The 16,045-nt window shown below is 31.3% G+C and overlaps 3 protein-coding genes across 3 annotated transcripts; all 3 read left to right on the plus strand.

The window, feature by feature from the left end:
• Positions 1-2,631: 2,631 nt before the first annotated feature.
• LOC128393184 (nucleolar protein 16-like) lies at positions 2,632-3,973 on the plus strand. Its single transcript, XM_053353312.1, has 3 exons — positions 2,632-2,870; positions 3,001-3,298; positions 3,380-3,973. Exons 1-3 carry the CDS (start codon positions 2,752-2,754, stop codon positions 3,671-3,673), a joined length of 711 nt encoding a protein of 236 aa, XP_053209287.1. The 5' UTR covers positions 2,632-2,751; the 3' UTR covers positions 3,674-3,973.
• A 121-nt stretch (positions 3,974-4,094) lies between these two features.
• Positions 4,095-6,794, plus strand: LOC128393173 (tRNA (guanine(26)-N(2))-dimethyltransferase-like). The gene is made up of 6 exons (XM_053353301.1): positions 4,095-4,386; positions 4,481-4,744; positions 4,834-5,062; positions 5,150-5,298; positions 5,686-5,778; positions 5,882-6,794. The coding sequence occupies exons 1-6, from the start codon at positions 4,280-4,282 to the stop codon at positions 6,654-6,656; spliced, it is 1,617 nt and encodes a 538-aa protein (XP_053209276.1). The 5' UTR covers positions 4,095-4,279; the 3' UTR covers positions 6,657-6,794.
• A 947-nt stretch (positions 6,795-7,741) lies between these two features.
• On the plus strand, positions 7,742-15,528 carry LOC128393163 (CLIP-associating protein 1-like). Its single transcript, XM_053353290.1, has 7 exons — positions 7,742-8,986; positions 9,316-9,447; positions 9,719-10,308; positions 10,596-10,766; positions 10,893-12,542; positions 12,648-12,716; positions 13,238-15,528. Exons 1-7 carry the CDS (start codon positions 7,987-7,989, stop codon positions 13,445-13,447), a joined length of 3,822 nt encoding a protein of 1,273 aa, XP_053209265.1. The 5' UTR covers positions 7,742-7,986; the 3' UTR covers positions 13,448-15,528.
• Positions 15,529-16,045: the final 517 nt, after the last annotated feature.

Genomic DNA, 16,045 nt, shown 5'->3' on the forward strand with positions numbered 1-16,045 from the left:
AAAGTGATAATGTTAATCATTCACCTAATCATTTACTTATTAAATTGTCAACAATTAAATCAAATCAACAAAGCGAAAGGATAACAAATAACATTGGAGAAACTGAGAGAGAGAGAGAGAAAAACTTTTTTCTACTTCGTTAGAACTTTTTTTTCTGCTCTCAATCTGAACGATAAATCGTTGGAGATTTAACATAAATTACGATCATGTAATTAAAGATATTAATCAAACAATTAATCAACTAAATGATGATAAGAATTTAAAGATTACGAAGGTTAAATATTTACTTTTAATTGAAATTATATTTGATGAGATTTAATTGTAATGAGATGATGAGATTACCCACAGGAATCGACATTATTATTAACTAAAGGAAAAATGATTTAAACTAATCAACAAATTGTTGGATAGTTAGTTAATTGTTAATCACCTTGAAGCTGCAAATCAATTGGTTTGTGTGTTTTTTTTAGTCAACAGGTAAAATTACAGGTAAATTTGTATCATATAATATTTTGGTTGGTTGATTCAGTTAGACTGAAAGTTAATTGTCACTTAAATTGTTCAACAATTTGTTGATTGTAAATCTCTCAGGTTTGATTATCTTTGTATGTGTGTCCTTTTAATCAATGATAATCAAATTATTAACGCTACATCAAGATTGATCCTTAATCATTGCGAACCATAATTCACCTAGAAAAACATTAAGATGATAATCACAATTAATCTTGTTGATTAATTTTCTTGATTGTTTACTTTTCGTTGTCTCAACAATTTATTACCATTTAGTTTTAGTTACCTTACTTTTAAGGTGAAACTGTGTTCTGATTATCGTTTATTTGATTACAATCAATTAATTTAGTTAATTTGATTCCTCTCAATCTTTAATCATCAATTGAGAATCAGTTTGGCTTGTTAATTGTTGGTGTTGATTGTGATTCTTGTTTGATTGTTATCGCTCTTATATTATATGTTTAATTTTGCTTCTTGGTGAAAAAATATTTATAACAATTTAGTTTAATTGTCTGAATTTTGTTATACACGCAAAGGTTAATTATCTTTACTACAATTGAATTTGTTAATTAACTTGATTAAGAAAATTATTTTTCTCTTCTTCATTTTCTGTTAATGTTAATTCAATTGTTAACGTCTCGATTTTAATAGTTACATTCTTGCAAATTGTTGGGCTTATTATTACAATTAACTTGTTGATTGTTGCCAGAATTTGATTATTCATCATTTACTATTATCACTGATCAATTTAAATATTGTTAATGATAACAATTTAAACTCTAATCTAATAGGAAACTATTAACATCCACTCGTTGAAAGTTTGAAAGTTTTTTTTTCAATTTCAATTTTGATTATCCAAATGATTAAGTTGATTGTTGATCTATTGTTAGATTAATTCATTGGGATAATAATGGTAACAATTAGCGGTTAATTATTAATAGTCAATCTTTTCAACTTAATTAAGGTGATATATTGAATTGGGAAATAGTTTTGTTGATTGTTACAATTAAATTAAATTAAATTACACATTTTGATTGTGAATGTGAAAGGTGAACAATTTATTATTAAACTTAATCGTTGTGTTTAATTAACTTCTAACTATGGTGATGATTTAATTTCAACTGTACAACAATTAACAAGTTTAATTGTGTATATATGTGTGTGTGTTTCTGTTAATTTAATTTAATCATTTACAGGTAAATCACGAAGTTATATTATTGTTAATTAAGATACAAGTGTCTTAATTAACTTTTGTGGTTAATTTTTCCTTCTGTTGGTGTTAATTGTGTTTCTTACTTAATTTTCAATCTAAATTAATATCTAATTGTTTCCATAATAATGATGATTATTTGGTAACCATAATTAACTAACCAGGATTTTGTTTATCTGTCTTGTTGTTTTTTTTAATATAATAATTATCAAATTACAATTTAAATTTAAATTTGCTACTTTAATCATTGTAACCATTTGTTGTGTTAACCTTAATTAACTTTTACTTATCATTAACTTTAATTGTGATAATAATAATAATTTGAATTGAATTTTGATTGATAAATCATTTGAAATTTTAGTTTTTCAAACTAATCAGAATCATTTTAAACCTTGATTATTGGTTAATTAACATGTTACCTGATCATTTAGAATCACTAATTGATAAACTTTTTTTACTCTTTACCTAATCAACAATTTATTACTTGATTTGAATAATCAAAGTCTCTCCATTAATTTTAAATTATATTGATTAGTGTTTGTTGTTGAATTAGTTAAATTTTTTTGTGTTCAAATGATTTAATTTTCGGGTTAATATTTTTTTCTCAACTCTGTTTATGCAAATTGTTAATTAATATCAATAATTTATCGCAATAATTAAAAGGTCAAATTTTTAATATCAAGAGAAAAAAACTTTTCATTTCAATTTAATTGCTCGAATTGGAATCAATTTCATTTCGACTTCTCCAGATGAGCTTCAATATACCGATTCTTCATTCCAATAATTTCTAATCACTTGAAAATCAAATGTAATCAATCAAAAAAAAGTAAAAAGTAAAAAGTAAAAAGTCCCGTTCGACTTTTTCACTCACCAGATGGCGTCACTTTCTATGCCACATGTTTATGTCAACACATGTGATTGAATATTGAAAAAAATTTTCAACTGATTGTTTATGTTTTTAGTAAATTGATTAATTTAATTGATTGATTTTCTTTTTTTTGATTAACTAGTTAATTAATTGTTCATCTAGAATGGGTAAATCTTGTGGTGTTGCCAAACGAAGGAGAAAAAATGCCAATCCAAGGTTTCATCATAAATCTAAATTTGCCAAAGATAAAAAGAAATTGATTCTTAGACAAAAAGTGAAAGAGTAAGTAAATTAATTGTTTTCTATTATTGTTTTTATAGTTTTTTTTCTGTGAATTTTTAAATTGATTGAATTTCTAATCTTGTCTTTTACCTTATTTGTTGTTTTTGTTCTGTCATAATTGTTTACACAGTCCTTTGGTTCGTCAAGGTTGGGATCTTAGTATAAGTAAAGCAAAAAATTTAAAGGAAATTGGAATAACTGATGATCCTAATAAAGTGATTCCAATTCCTAAACCAATCAAAGGATTATTAAAGCCTAAACAACCGCTGATTGTCAAGGTACCACCGATAAGTCAACCTAAAAGAAAAGAAGTTCTTGAGAAAATTGAAGAAAGGAGTAAACGTAAGAAACCACTCACCTTCCATTTTGGTCCTAATCTAGTTGGTTGGTTAACCGAAATGATGTCGAAACATGGAGATGATTATAAGGTATTGTCAATTGTCTTTCTCGAAAATATAAAACTAAATATTCTAAATTCTGTTCTGTTTTATGTATATATCATTCGATAGGCCATGGAAAGAGATCCTGATAATCATTATCAACACTCAGCTGGTTTTATCCGACGGAAGATCAAACAATTCTTGACCAATCCCTTCACTGGTGAAGCTTATGACAAAGCCATGGAAAGTTTAGAAACTGATCTGTATTCTGATGATGATTCTAAGGATGAAACTGAAAAGACTGAACCAGAACAATTAGAAGAACCCGAGGGAAAAAAAGAAGAGGAAAAAGTAGCTACAGAGGAAATTACGAAAAAGAAAAAGGAAAAGGGAAAGAAAAAAAGTTCTAAGAAAAGCAACTGATCTTAAATTCGTTGAATTAAGACAATCGTTAAATGGTAACCCATTTCATCAAAATCTTTTCAATAAATTGTCAAAATTTAAATTCTCTTGTAATTAATTGCAATCAAAGTTTGTTAATCTAATCATTCATTTGTAAATATCAAAGACAATTTGATGCTATTAACCTGAGAATTGGTTCCATTCAAGTGATCTATTATGGATGACAATATGTACCATTGTATTTTCTGATTGTAAATAACGGTATTAAGTCGTGGATTGATTAACAAATAAAATTACTAATTAATTAATCAAAATTATAAATTTTTCTCAGTCAACTTTTATTCCGCAACAATAGATGGAGCCACTAAACGAACATGTGATCGGATTAATTTTTGAATTTTTTGTTTACATTTTTGTTTAATTCTGATGATTTACTTTTAATTGTTACAATTATTGTTAATTTTTTAATTTATCGGCCGAACAATTAGCTGATAGCATCACTAATCATCTAGAGATATTGTTTTAATAGTCTTTCGATTGTGTAAAAGTAACTTTTGTTTCGTTAAACTTATTGTTGTTCACATTTTGATTGTGTTGACTTGTTGATCCATTTAAATTGGTTAATTAATGATGACTAACATCAAAGTTAATCAAATCAAAGAGGGTAAAGCATTAATTGAAAGTTCATCTGATGTCTTTTACAATCCAGTTCAAGAATTTAATCGTGATTTAAGGTTTGCTTAATCGTTTTGTGTACAATTAAAAATTTCCCTTTCAATTATTGGAAATGATGACTGATTGTTTTTTCTTTTCTCTTCTTCTAATTAGCTTAATTGTTCTGGACACTTACCTGAAAAACAAACTCTGGGAAAAGGGTCACAAAAAGCCAGTTGAAAGTAACTTCAAGATTTGTGAAGCTTTAAGTGCCACCGGATTGCGGAGTATAAGATATGCACTGGAATTGGAGAATCACAATTGTATTAGAAAATTTATTGCCAATGATCTGTCAACACGAGCAGTTGAACTGATGAATAAAAATATCAAATCAAATGGTTGTGATAAACTAATTGAGACAACAAACGAAGATGCTTGGTAAGTATTAAGATAATTTCTCAATATCAATGGAAGAAGAAGGAACAAAAAACCAATTCGAAGAAAAAAAACTCTCATTACTTTTACAGTCTTTTACTCTACAAATGTCGGCAACATTCCGAAAGATTTTTGGCCATTGACATCGATCCGTACGGAAGTGGAGCTCCTTTTATCGATTCTTCCGTCCAAGCGCTGGCCGACGGTGGACTTTTAATGATCACATGTACCGATGTCGCGATACTTTGTGGTAACGCAAGCGAAACTTGTTACGCCAAATACGGTTCCATGTCCCTGCGATTGGAATCTTGTCATGAAATGGTTCGTTGAAAACTCTAATCGGCCTTAATCTCCATCCTTCAATATCCTTTGATCCCTTCCATTAATCTTTACTCCTTCTTTTCTTAGGCTTTAAGGATTGTACTCAATTCAATCAACTCATCGGCTTCACGTTATGGCAAATACATTGTACCTTTACTGTCCGTTAGTGTTGATTTTTACGTTCGGCTTTTCGTTCAAGTCTTTTATGGACCTGGTCAAGCAAAGATGAGTGCAAGGTAAATGATGATTAAGAAGGAAGATAAATCAAGTTGACTAATTAAGTCACCTGAATGATTTCCGTTCGTTATCAAGTCCTTAATATGAGAGCCATTTTCATTTCCTTCTCAACGCCTCGTTGTGTCTTATTGCCCTTAAATCATTTTAAATTAATCTCTCACACAATCAACTCATTAAGAAAAAAAAAGTCCATTGTATCCAATTTGATTATCGTGTTAATCATTTTGCTAATTAATCTTTTACCAATGTAAACGGAACACATATTGGAAAAGGAAATTAATATTTAACATGGTCAACCCTTTTTTTTCACACATACGATTGTTAAACAATAATCACTAAATTGTGAATAATTTTTACTAATTGTTGCTAATTGTATTTTATCCCAGTAAAACAGGAATGGTTTTCAATTGTAATGGTTGTGAATCGTTTACCACACAACGACTTGGTAATGTTACCTTGAAGAATCCTAAATCAGATAAGTAAGTCGATAATTAAACTATTCTTACTCAATGTTTATCAAATTACAATAACGATGTTTTTTTTTAATTGTTATTACTCTTTCTCTTCCCATTTATGGTTTAGTGTTGCCGTACGATATAAATTTACACCCTGTACAGGACCACCGATTGACGAAAGATGTAAATTCTGTGATCATCATCATATAATTGGTGGACCCATTTGGTTGGACTCGATTCATGATAAATCATTTATATCACTAGTCAAGAATCGTTTAGATGAAATTGAATCAGGAAACATGAAATTGAAAACCTTGAAAAGAATTGTCGGTTTAATTGAAGTGATTAACGAAGAGTTAATCGATGTACCACTTTTCTATTCCTGTGATCAAATTTGTCGCATAATCAATTGTACTCCACCCAAATCGGAACTACTTCGATCAGCGCTTCTTAATTCTGGTTATCAAGTATCATCTTCCCATGCACATCGTTCATCATTTAAAACAAATGCTCCCAATCAATTTATTTGGGATATATTTAAATCGTGGGCATTAACTTTTACCGTTGGCGGTGAGACCATTAAAACAACCGATAAGATGAACGATAAAAGTGTAACCAAGAAAATTGTATCTTCACCAATTTTATCAACAATATCATTTACCCTTCATCCCGATGCTAAGCCTCCCTCACGAGAGAAAGGTCTCCTTCGATATCAGCCCAATCCGTTACCATTTTGGGGACCCAAATGTCGACCTGGCGAGAACAATTTAGAAGATGATAAAAGAATCAAAAATCAAGGGAAAAAGAAAAAGAAACTTGAAGATAACGTAACTTTAACCATGGAAAATGAGCAACAACAACAACAACAATTAACCGAACCACCAACAACTCAATTAACTTAATCTTCCACCACCTACATGATTAACCTTCAATAATTTATATCTTTATGACAGAGTAACGATAATAACGATGATTTTGTTTTCTCATTGTTATTAATTTGTGTTTAAAGTGTTCATTTAAACCATCTAATTGTCACTTCATCTTTTTTTTTCTCTCGCTCATTTTATCATCTCTATTTCACTAATGATTAATGATTAGTTAAATTGTCAACAATTACACAAACAATTGACAACAACTTATCGTATATTGTGTTGACAGTGAGAGATTTTCATTTTCACTTGAAAAGATTTTGTTACTTTTTTTTGTAATTATGTGAATTGACTTGACAATTAAGCAATTAACAAGTTTTCAATTAGTTAATCATATTACTATTACAACATTGGCTTTCGTTATTATCTTAGTTTAATCTGGTTAATTGAAAAAAAATTACTTTGATTGATAATAATATTGTTGAAGAGTAAAAAACTAAATCTTATAATTTATCATGATCAAGATTTAAATTTAGTTATGCTAATATTTAAATTACAATTAAATGGTTGAGTGGGTGATTTAACTAAAAAATTTCATTGGATAATAATTAAACTGAAACTTGAAACACTATTTACAAATTGTTAAAAGTTAAATTGTTACTTTGAAATTAATAACAAATCAACAAGTTGTTGTTTGAATTACAAGTTAATGTTAATCATCAAGAGGAATCAAGGAAATTCATTGATTGCTGATTATCCGTTTCGTAATTAAGTACAACAATTAGAATTGGAAATTATGATAAAACAGAGAGAGAGAGAGGAAATTAATTCTAACTCTTGATTGAAAAGAAAAAAATTCGATCAATTGATAATTTCGGCGTTTCAACTTCGATTTGAAAAAAGTACTTTTTATAAGCCGAATTTCCAACGACTCACTTACTCATCATTCTCTCGATGACTCACTTTAAGTCGATTTATGATGTAACTTGATGTCGACTAAAAGAGGGAAAAATGATAAAAGTGAGAGAAAAAGAAAGAGAATTCATTCGGCTGAGCCGAAGAATAGTAAATAAGCTGAGCCGTTTTCTTTTCTCTCATTGAGTTAACTCATCTATATTTGCTCCTTCTTTGTTGATGGTTATTTGTGGTTCTTTTTTTTGTTTTCATCTTTGATTGTGGTGTTAATTGTTAATTTTTTTTTCGATAATTGATTTGATTTTTACTAATTCATCTTCTTCTTTCTGATTGTCAACCATTTTATATGCTTCTACTGTTGAATCTATTTTACTTTTCTCTGTTTCTCTTAATCTAAAAACCAAAAAGGAAGAAGAACAAAAAATAGAATAGAAAAAAATTGTTTACTATGTTTAAGACCAAACCCATTGGTTCGGCAGCTGCTGCTGGAGCCCTTGATGAGGACATGTTCTTAAAGGCTTTCGAAAATCCTCCCAAGGTCAATTTACCATCGGTCAGAGATGCTGAACAAGAATTTCGTTCCATGTGTGAATTTTTATCCAATTCAAGTATTGATTGGCAACGAAGGGTTGACACTTTGAAACATTTTCGAGGCTCCATCAATGCTGGTATAATGGATTACAAGGAGATTGTGGATAGCCTGAAATTATGTGAATTACCCTTTCAAAATTGTGTTAAAGATTTAAGGAGTCAGGTCGTTCGGGAAGCTTGTATAACCATTGCTTTCATGTCCTTCAAGGTTGGATTAAAAGTGGCTCGATTTTGTGAAGCCTTGTTACCCACTCTGTTTAACCTGATACCCAATAGTGCCAAGATAATGTCCAGTTCAGCTTTGGTTTGCATTAGGTTAATCTTTCAATACACTAAATCAGCTCGTTTAATACCAATTGTAGCTTCTAATTTAAATTCTAAATCAAGAGAAATTCGTAAAGCGTGTTGTGAATTTTTGGATGTCATTGTTCATACCTGGTCATCATCTACCCTAGAGAAACATATTCCCATTCTTGTTGATGCAATTAAACGAGGAATCGCTGATGCCGATGCTGATGCCCGAAGATCAGCTCGTAAAGCTTTCTGGGGATTTGCTGAACATTTTAAAGAACAATCTGAATCACTTTTAAATTCACTTGATCAAAGTAAACAAAAAGCTCTTTTCAGTGATCATCCATCAGTTAGTAATTCAAGTAGCACCAATTCATTGATACAATCAGATTCTGGACACCATTCACTTCAGCCCATTAGATCAATTTACAGTTCAACCCGATCTCCAATGCCATTTGCATCAAGCAGCTCAGTTGAAAATCTCAATCGCCCCATTACCAATATCTCCTCAATTAATCGTAATCGATCCGGAATACCAATATTTAACTCACCTAAACCCGATCCAGGTTGGTTAATCTTTTTAATTGAATTACTTTATCAAACAATCAAAATACAAATCTCTTGTTTCCAAGAAACAAATTTACTATTATTTACTCCATCATTCATTGCTCATACACACACACACGATTCACACTCCCTCTGTTTCATCATGAGCTTTAATTGTAGATCATCATGATCGTCATCACCATCAACTTTGATTTATTTTATTGCTAATTAACTTTTGTTGTTGTTTTTTTTTATATTTTCAATTGTTAAATTATTAATTTGTATCTCTATTATTTATTTGTTTGTTAATTTTGATTTTCTTTTTCTCTTTTACCTTTCAATTATTCAGTTTCCACTTCTGTACCCTACCCTCTCCGCACGACAAGTGCCATTGACGTGGGCGCAGCAAGGCGGGCAAGAGCTCGAGCTGCTATTGCTGTCGCCAACGCCAGGTCCAATCATGTGTCTGGTGACTATTTGAGTAAGTTTTGATTATCATGATTATTATGATTTCAAATTCAAGAACAACCATTTTCTTGAATAGTCCAAAAATAGTCCATCAAATTTACATCTTTCTCTCTCTCTCTCTCTCTCACAAAACACTTATCACATCGCATCACAATTAAAATGCTTGATTACAAATAACATTTTCTCTTTCAACACTTACCAATCATATGTACCCACAAATAAACGCATCTTTATTCCCACTCTTATTCATCTATTTTTTCTTCTTCTTCCTCTTCTTCTTTCAGCTCGGTCTTCAGTTAAAAGGACACCATCAACTCTCTCAAGTAAAACAAATGCATCTTATCAAGTGTCAACACCGGTAACGGTCACTTCACCTGAACGAGTTGCTCGTTCTAGAGCAAGAATGTCACAATCTCAGCCCACAAGTCGTTCAAATTCACCAAGTCGAACGGGATCTTCCAGTTCTCAGGTTGATTCTGGTTTAAGATCAAGACGACGCTCAGGTATTCCAGTATCTACAAGTCGTGATACAAGTCCAACTCGTCCAGCGATCACCAGTTACGCAGCAATGGAACGTCGTCTTAGCAATAGTTCAACACGTTCCAAGATAATAACAAATAGTAACAATATAGCAACTCCAACCACCGCCACAACTACAATTGGTCAAACTGAGAATACAAAAGTAAACTCTAAACAATTAATGGCCGAGAAAATATTACAACAAAGTCACGAAGCTGAAGCAGCCATGGCCAGTGCTCTAAGAACCACCAATCCAATTCTTCCAAGGCATCGATATGGATTCGATGACCATTCAGACGAAAGTGAAACTTCAAGCGTATGTTCTGACCGATCATTTGGAGGCAGAAATATTGAGGTTAGTTAACAGAATAGAGAGAGAGAGAGAGAATTGATCTTGAGAAGAGAGAAAATAACAAAAAATAATCATCACGATAATGATCTTGTTCAGCAAGTTTGTTTCTCTTATTTTTTTTCTTATAAAATCAATTTGTTTTCTCACACACTTTTCATTATCTTCTTCCATCATCATGATCGTCATCATTTTTCCTTCTTATTGTATGATTATTAATTTTTCTCATTCACACTTAACATTTACTCAATACCCTGTTGATTTCTAACCTTTTTCTCTTCCAATATAAACAGGATGTATCCGAAATAATCAGGAATCTTTCAAGTGCCCATTGGTCAGATAGGAAGGAGGGTCTTCTTGGTTTACAATTTTTCCTCCGCCATTCAACTCGATCACTACACACCTATGAGCTGAAAAGAGTCACCGATATATTTACCAAGATGCTTTTAGATCCACATACTAAGGTAAATTTAAAACGAAAAGAAAAAGGAAAACATGATTAACTAATGCATATCAAGTTAATTAAAATGAGACTAATTGATTATTATTATGATTGTTTATTATTTTTTTTTCTCTCTCTCAATAATTAGACGTTTACTTTATTCTTGGAGATTCTTAATGAGCTGATTATTGCCTACAAACATGAGCTCAACAATTGGCTTTACATTTTGATGACACGATTGTTTTTAAAGATGGGTCATGATACTTTGAATTCTGTTCAATCAAAAATTGCTGAAACATTGGACCTAATCCGTGACTCTTTTTCACCCTGTGACCAATTACATGTGATAATTAGATTTTTATCTGATCAAACTCAAACACCGGGAGTTAAATCAAAGATCAGTACACTTCTTTACATTAATTGCCTTTTACCGACCATTGAACCTGGTGAATGGGCAACAAACAGTCAACATGAAACTCAAGTTGCATTAATGAAAATAATCTCCTGGACAGCTGATCCAAAAAGTTCTGAACTTCGTAAATGCTCAGCGGAAGCACTTTTAAACCTTTTTAACCTAAATGAGAATGAATTTCTTGACAATGTTTACGGTTTACCCAAAAATTATCAAGATGCAGCATTTCAAGTTATCCAAATTAAACGACGATCATCACAGGAGTCCAATTATGCTAAAATATCATCTCCCTTACACAATCCGGGAGCATCTTTTTTCAACACCTCTAGTCCCTCACGAAATACATACAACTCATCATCATCAACATCATCATCTGATATTGGTATATTAGGTATAATGGCAAGTGGACTAAGTGGCAGCGGAGGAGGCGGCGGGGTTAGTAAAAGTCAACCCGTTAATAGTCAATTAAAAAGCTCGAACCAAAATGATTATCTTTATGATGATGCGGAAAACATGAATCCTGAAGAGATTTACAATTCATTGAAACAAACAACTGATGAGATACAAAAGTATAAATTTGAGGTTTCCAATATGGACAAAACGTTGACCAGTTCACAATTACAAGGATTTAACGAAACAATTAAAAATGGCTCCTCAACTGAGTCCAGTCCAAAGAAAACTTTTCTCACCTCATCACAGGAAATGTCATCATTATCCAAAGATTCAGGAATCAGTCAAATTGATGGGAATATTAAAGCAACAACCATAATCGTTAATCCAAATCGGATCAATAACAATTCACCAACCAAAACAATCAATAATAATAGACATTGTACTGATTCATCAACATGTTCATCTTCATTTCAACCAATCAATAGTAATAATAACAATTGTCACAATGGTAATCAAATGATGGAAACACCAGAGAAACATTTTAACATGGACAATGTAACATTGGTTTTAAGTAATCTCAAAAGTGGATCAAAGGAAATTCAATTTCAAAAATATGCTCTAAATGAGTTAATTGAATTAATTCGTGAAGGTTCATCACTTAATTGGGATAAATTTTTTAAAGATATTTTGAAAGTTCTTCTCGATAAGATTAATTCTGATCCGAACAGTGTTATTCGTGCACTCTCATTGAAAGTATTGTGTGAACTTTTGATCCAACAATCAAATTATTTCCTTGATTATATTGAATTAACCATTTTAAGGATTTTGGAGGCAAGTAAAGACATGGAAAAGGAAGTTCAATCGGCCTCCTCGTCAGCGGCATCAACAGCGGCCGCTGTTTTACCCTCTCAACTTTGTCTCAAAGTGTTGAAAAGTGTTATAACCACCGGAGAGTTCCCAATGAATCAAGCAGCAATTAAAATGTTATTAAAGGTAAATAAACAATCATTTGAACAGCCTTTTCGCTACACTGATTTGTTCACCGCCAAATAATAATCGGATGGATTTGTCTCTCTCTCTCTCCCTCTCATCTTTCAGATAATTGAGAAACAATCGCAGGAGACAATTGAAAGTCTATTACCTGATATGATGCCTCCCTTGATCCAGGTAAAAACCTTGAATCTTTTTTTTTATGTATTTACTATTAATATGATAGTAGTAAGCTTGAAGAGGGTATTAAAATGATTACCATGGTTTGGAACGTGAAAAAATGATGATGATGATATTACTGGTAGAGAAGAAAAATATTCCCCCAACTATTACCATAATTATTGTATCATTACAGTTTGTGAGTGAATTTAATGCAACTCTGAATTTGTTATATTATGTATTTGAAATTGAGATGGAAAATTGTTATTTGAAAGTTTTCTTTCTGGTTTGATGACAAGAAAAACTGTCAGACTAAATCATAGACAAAGAATACATCATAATCTTGACTAATCATTCATCACTTTAATCACACATTTTCCAACCGAATTATCATTTGTACTTAGTTTTCCATTAATAAGATATATTACTGATCCTTATCCTTTTTTCTTCACATTTCTTTTTCTTCTTTATCTTTTTTTTCTACTTTGTTGATGTTCTTCTTGATTTCATCTCTCTCTCTCTCTCTCTCTCCTCTTCAGGCATACGACAATCCTGAAAGCGCTGTACGAAAAGCTGCTGTTTTTTGCATGGTGGGAATCCATGGTCGGGTTGGCGAAAGGATGAAGCCCTATCTTAATGGGCTTAGTGGCAGTAAGATGAAGCTCCTAAAGCTTTATATTGACAGAGCTAAAAGTCAATCAAGTGGATGTAATTCACCAGTATCACCGGTTACCTATGTCTCCAGCTGATGAAATGATGATGAGAATACAGAAAAAAGTCACAATCAACTCCTTCTTATTGTAAACATGTCTCTCTCTCTCTTTCCATTCATGAGGCTATTCATATGAAAGATGAGCTAAATGATCATCAGAAACAAAAAAAAACACGATCGATAAATCCGATCCTGGTTACATCATGAATCCACTAAAACTCCTTGTAAATCATGATCACAATTATGGTTATTATGATGATTATAATGATTAAGATGATGTAAGAGATGATAAATTATATATATTGAGTTTTTGATGCAAAGATGCAAAGATGAAAAGCAGATTAAGGATTTTTTTTTGTTTCCAACGTAGCTGATGTATCTAAAATGATTAAATCTAATTGCCAGATCTTTATATCTTCAACTTGTAATATATTACGTCAAGTTGGATGCACATCTATTTATATGGTAAATCACATCGGAGAGAGTAAAAAATGAATTACAATTCGAGTGCCACACCAGTGCCATAGTTTAATCCAAAAGACGTTGATGTACAATTGACTGGACTGTACATGTACCTGTAATTGTAAATCTCTCGTAACAATTGGCTGATTAATCAACTTGAATCAACCATTCAGATGATTCAGACATTGACACACATCAAAAGAAAATGAAAAAAAACTTATTAATTCTCAATTCCAACGAAGGCCTTTCAACATTATTCAACTAATCACAACACTAATTATAAAGCAATCAAATCAACAAAGAAAGAAATCATTCAATAGATTCCGAGTAATTGTAAACATGGAAATTCATTCCTCTCAATGGTGTCAAAGGAAAACTTTTCTCCTTCATTGTTCATCATCTTCCTTTTCTTTTCTCTCTCTCTTGGTTTATGTTACATCTCATTCTCTCATCATCCATCATTCTCATCATCATGATCAAGAACATGGCGATAAGATGAAAAGAATTATCAACGAACCCACCATAACCATTGACGATTTTTTGGTCTTCTTTTGTCGAAAGCACTTTGACCTCTAACCCCTTGGATCGTTGTTGCTTATTATTGACTATTATTTCGCTGTTTCTCTTATACATTATCATTATCATTCTCATCTTATATATTTCACTGATCATTTTTAAAATAGAAAAACTGAAAAATGTTGAAATTGAAATTCTCCATTCAGTTTATCTCCATTTTCCCCTGTATTATAGTCTTAATGGTAGATTTTTTCAGCCATTTTCTCCTCCCTTTTTTCTCCTTCATTCAACTTGATTGTTTTTCTTTTTCTTTCCAAAGATCTTTATTTATTTCAGACTATGGATCCTCATGAAAGAAGTAAGAAAGATTCGGAAGAGAGATGATCTCTCTCTCTCTCTTGCTCTTGCCAATGATTTGAACCAAGAAAGATACAATTTAAGATTTCAGTGTCAATAATAAACCGATGAACATGTTTATGAATTTCAGCTGATAACCTTGTGGAAGCAAAAACTTTTTGTTTATTGTTAAGCTGAACAAGAGGATCACGAGAAGACAATAGAGGAAACAAGGAAACGAATTTGGCTCAATTGATTACCGATACATTCCTTTATTATCATCATTCAATATCATCAACATAATCTTCAATTTGAATTAATCATAACAATCAAAAATCCTTCCATCTTCTTATCACCACCAAAAACATGAATTGATTCATTTTCCTTCGTTCTATCATGTATTTATCTTTCCGAATCCTTTTGATCCTTGTATCTCTCTCTCTCTCTCTCTCTTCACCTCTGACTTTCAATTTCTCACTGATCTCCTCTATCTCTTACACATCAATTCTTCATCTTTCTGAACCTTTTCCCCATTGTTCTTGTTTCTCATCACGATTTTCATCAATTTGCTCATCTCTTTCTCTCTCACACACACAAACAATCAGCATGATGAAAACACTCATGAAATTTAAGATTACTGATTGATACTCTCTCTCTCTCTCTCGCCCTCCCTCCCTCTTTCTTTAGTAATAACTTTCTCAATAATTTCTCAACAGTCTGTTGAATATAATGTAATATTAAATTGCCTGAGGATAAGTTTATCATATCCTTTATCAAGGCTGTTTCATGATGATTAATAACAAATTGATTCATAAAAATCATTTCAATCTAATAATCAACAATCAAACATTCAATGCATTGATTTAGTGTAGGGAAAACGCGAAAAAAAAAGTTTTAACCACAACAATCAACCAAATAAAAAGTTTCTATTGATATTGGATTGAATTTCTATTATTGAGAAAAAAGGACAATTTCAAATTATTATTGATACCAAACAATCAATTCTAATTGTTATTCAGTTAACAGAAAAACAAAACATGAGATGAATCAGGAAATGAAAAAGGACAAAATGAGGTTTCAAGTTTCATTGGAAATGTTTTTAATCAATGGTTAATGTTTAACAATCAGAGAGTTGATTCATTTTGGTTGTTTAGATGATTAAACGAAATGTTTAATTGTCTTCAATCAACTCGACCAACAGGTAATTCAGTTGTGATAAAATCTTTCAATGAGGATTCAGTGATTGCTGATAAAATGGGAGAGGATGCTGATGATGGGAATGATGAAGATGATGAAAGTATAAGTGATGAATATTGGACAA

This window comes from Panonychus citri, unplaced genomic scaffold (genome assembly GCF_014898815.1).
Source record: "Panonychus citri isolate SS breed McGregor unplaced genomic scaffold, ASM1489881v1 Contig00011, whole genome shotgun sequence".
Taxonomy (NCBI): Eukaryota; Metazoa; Arthropoda; class Arachnida; order Trombidiformes; family Tetranychidae; genus Panonychus; species Panonychus citri.

Excerpts from the sequence above, each read along its gene's own strand:
- LOC128393184 (XM_053353312.1), top strand. The coding sequence starts at position 2,752 with ATGGGTAAATCTTGTGGTGTTGCCAAACGAAGGAGAAAAAATGCCAAT. Across the intron at positions 2,871-3,000 it reads CTTAGACAAAAAGTGAAAGA|TCCTTTGGTTCGTCAAGGTT; the intron begins GTAAGTAAATTA and ends TTGTTTACACAG. Across the intron at positions 3,299-3,379 it reads AACATGGAGATGATTATAAG|GCCATGGAAAGAGATCCTGA; the intron begins GTATTGTCAATT and ends ATCATTCGATAG.
- LOC128393173 (XM_053353301.1), top strand. The coding sequence starts at position 4,280 with ATGATGACTAACATCAAAGTTAATCAAATCAAAGAGGGTAAAGCATTA. Across the intron at positions 4,387-4,480 it reads GAATTTAATCGTGATTTAAG|CTTAATTGTTCTGGACACTT; the intron begins GTTTGCTTAATC and ends TCTTCTAATTAG. Across the intron at positions 5,779-5,881 it reads AAGAATCCTAAATCAGATAA|TGTTGCCGTACGATATAAAT; the intron begins GTAAGTCGATAA and ends TTTATGGTTTAG.
- LOC128393163 (XM_053353290.1), top strand. The coding sequence starts at position 7,987 with ATGTTTAAGACCAAACCCATTGGTTCGGCAGCTGCTGCTGGAGCCCTT. Across the intron at positions 9,448-9,718 it reads TGTGTCTGGTGACTATTTGA|CTCGGTCTTCAGTTAAAAGG; the intron begins GTAAGTTTTGAT and ends TTCTTCTTTCAG. Across the intron at positions 10,309-10,595 it reads TTGGAGGCAGAAATATTGAG|GATGTATCCGAAATAATCAG; the intron begins GTTAGTTAACAG and ends CAATATAAACAG.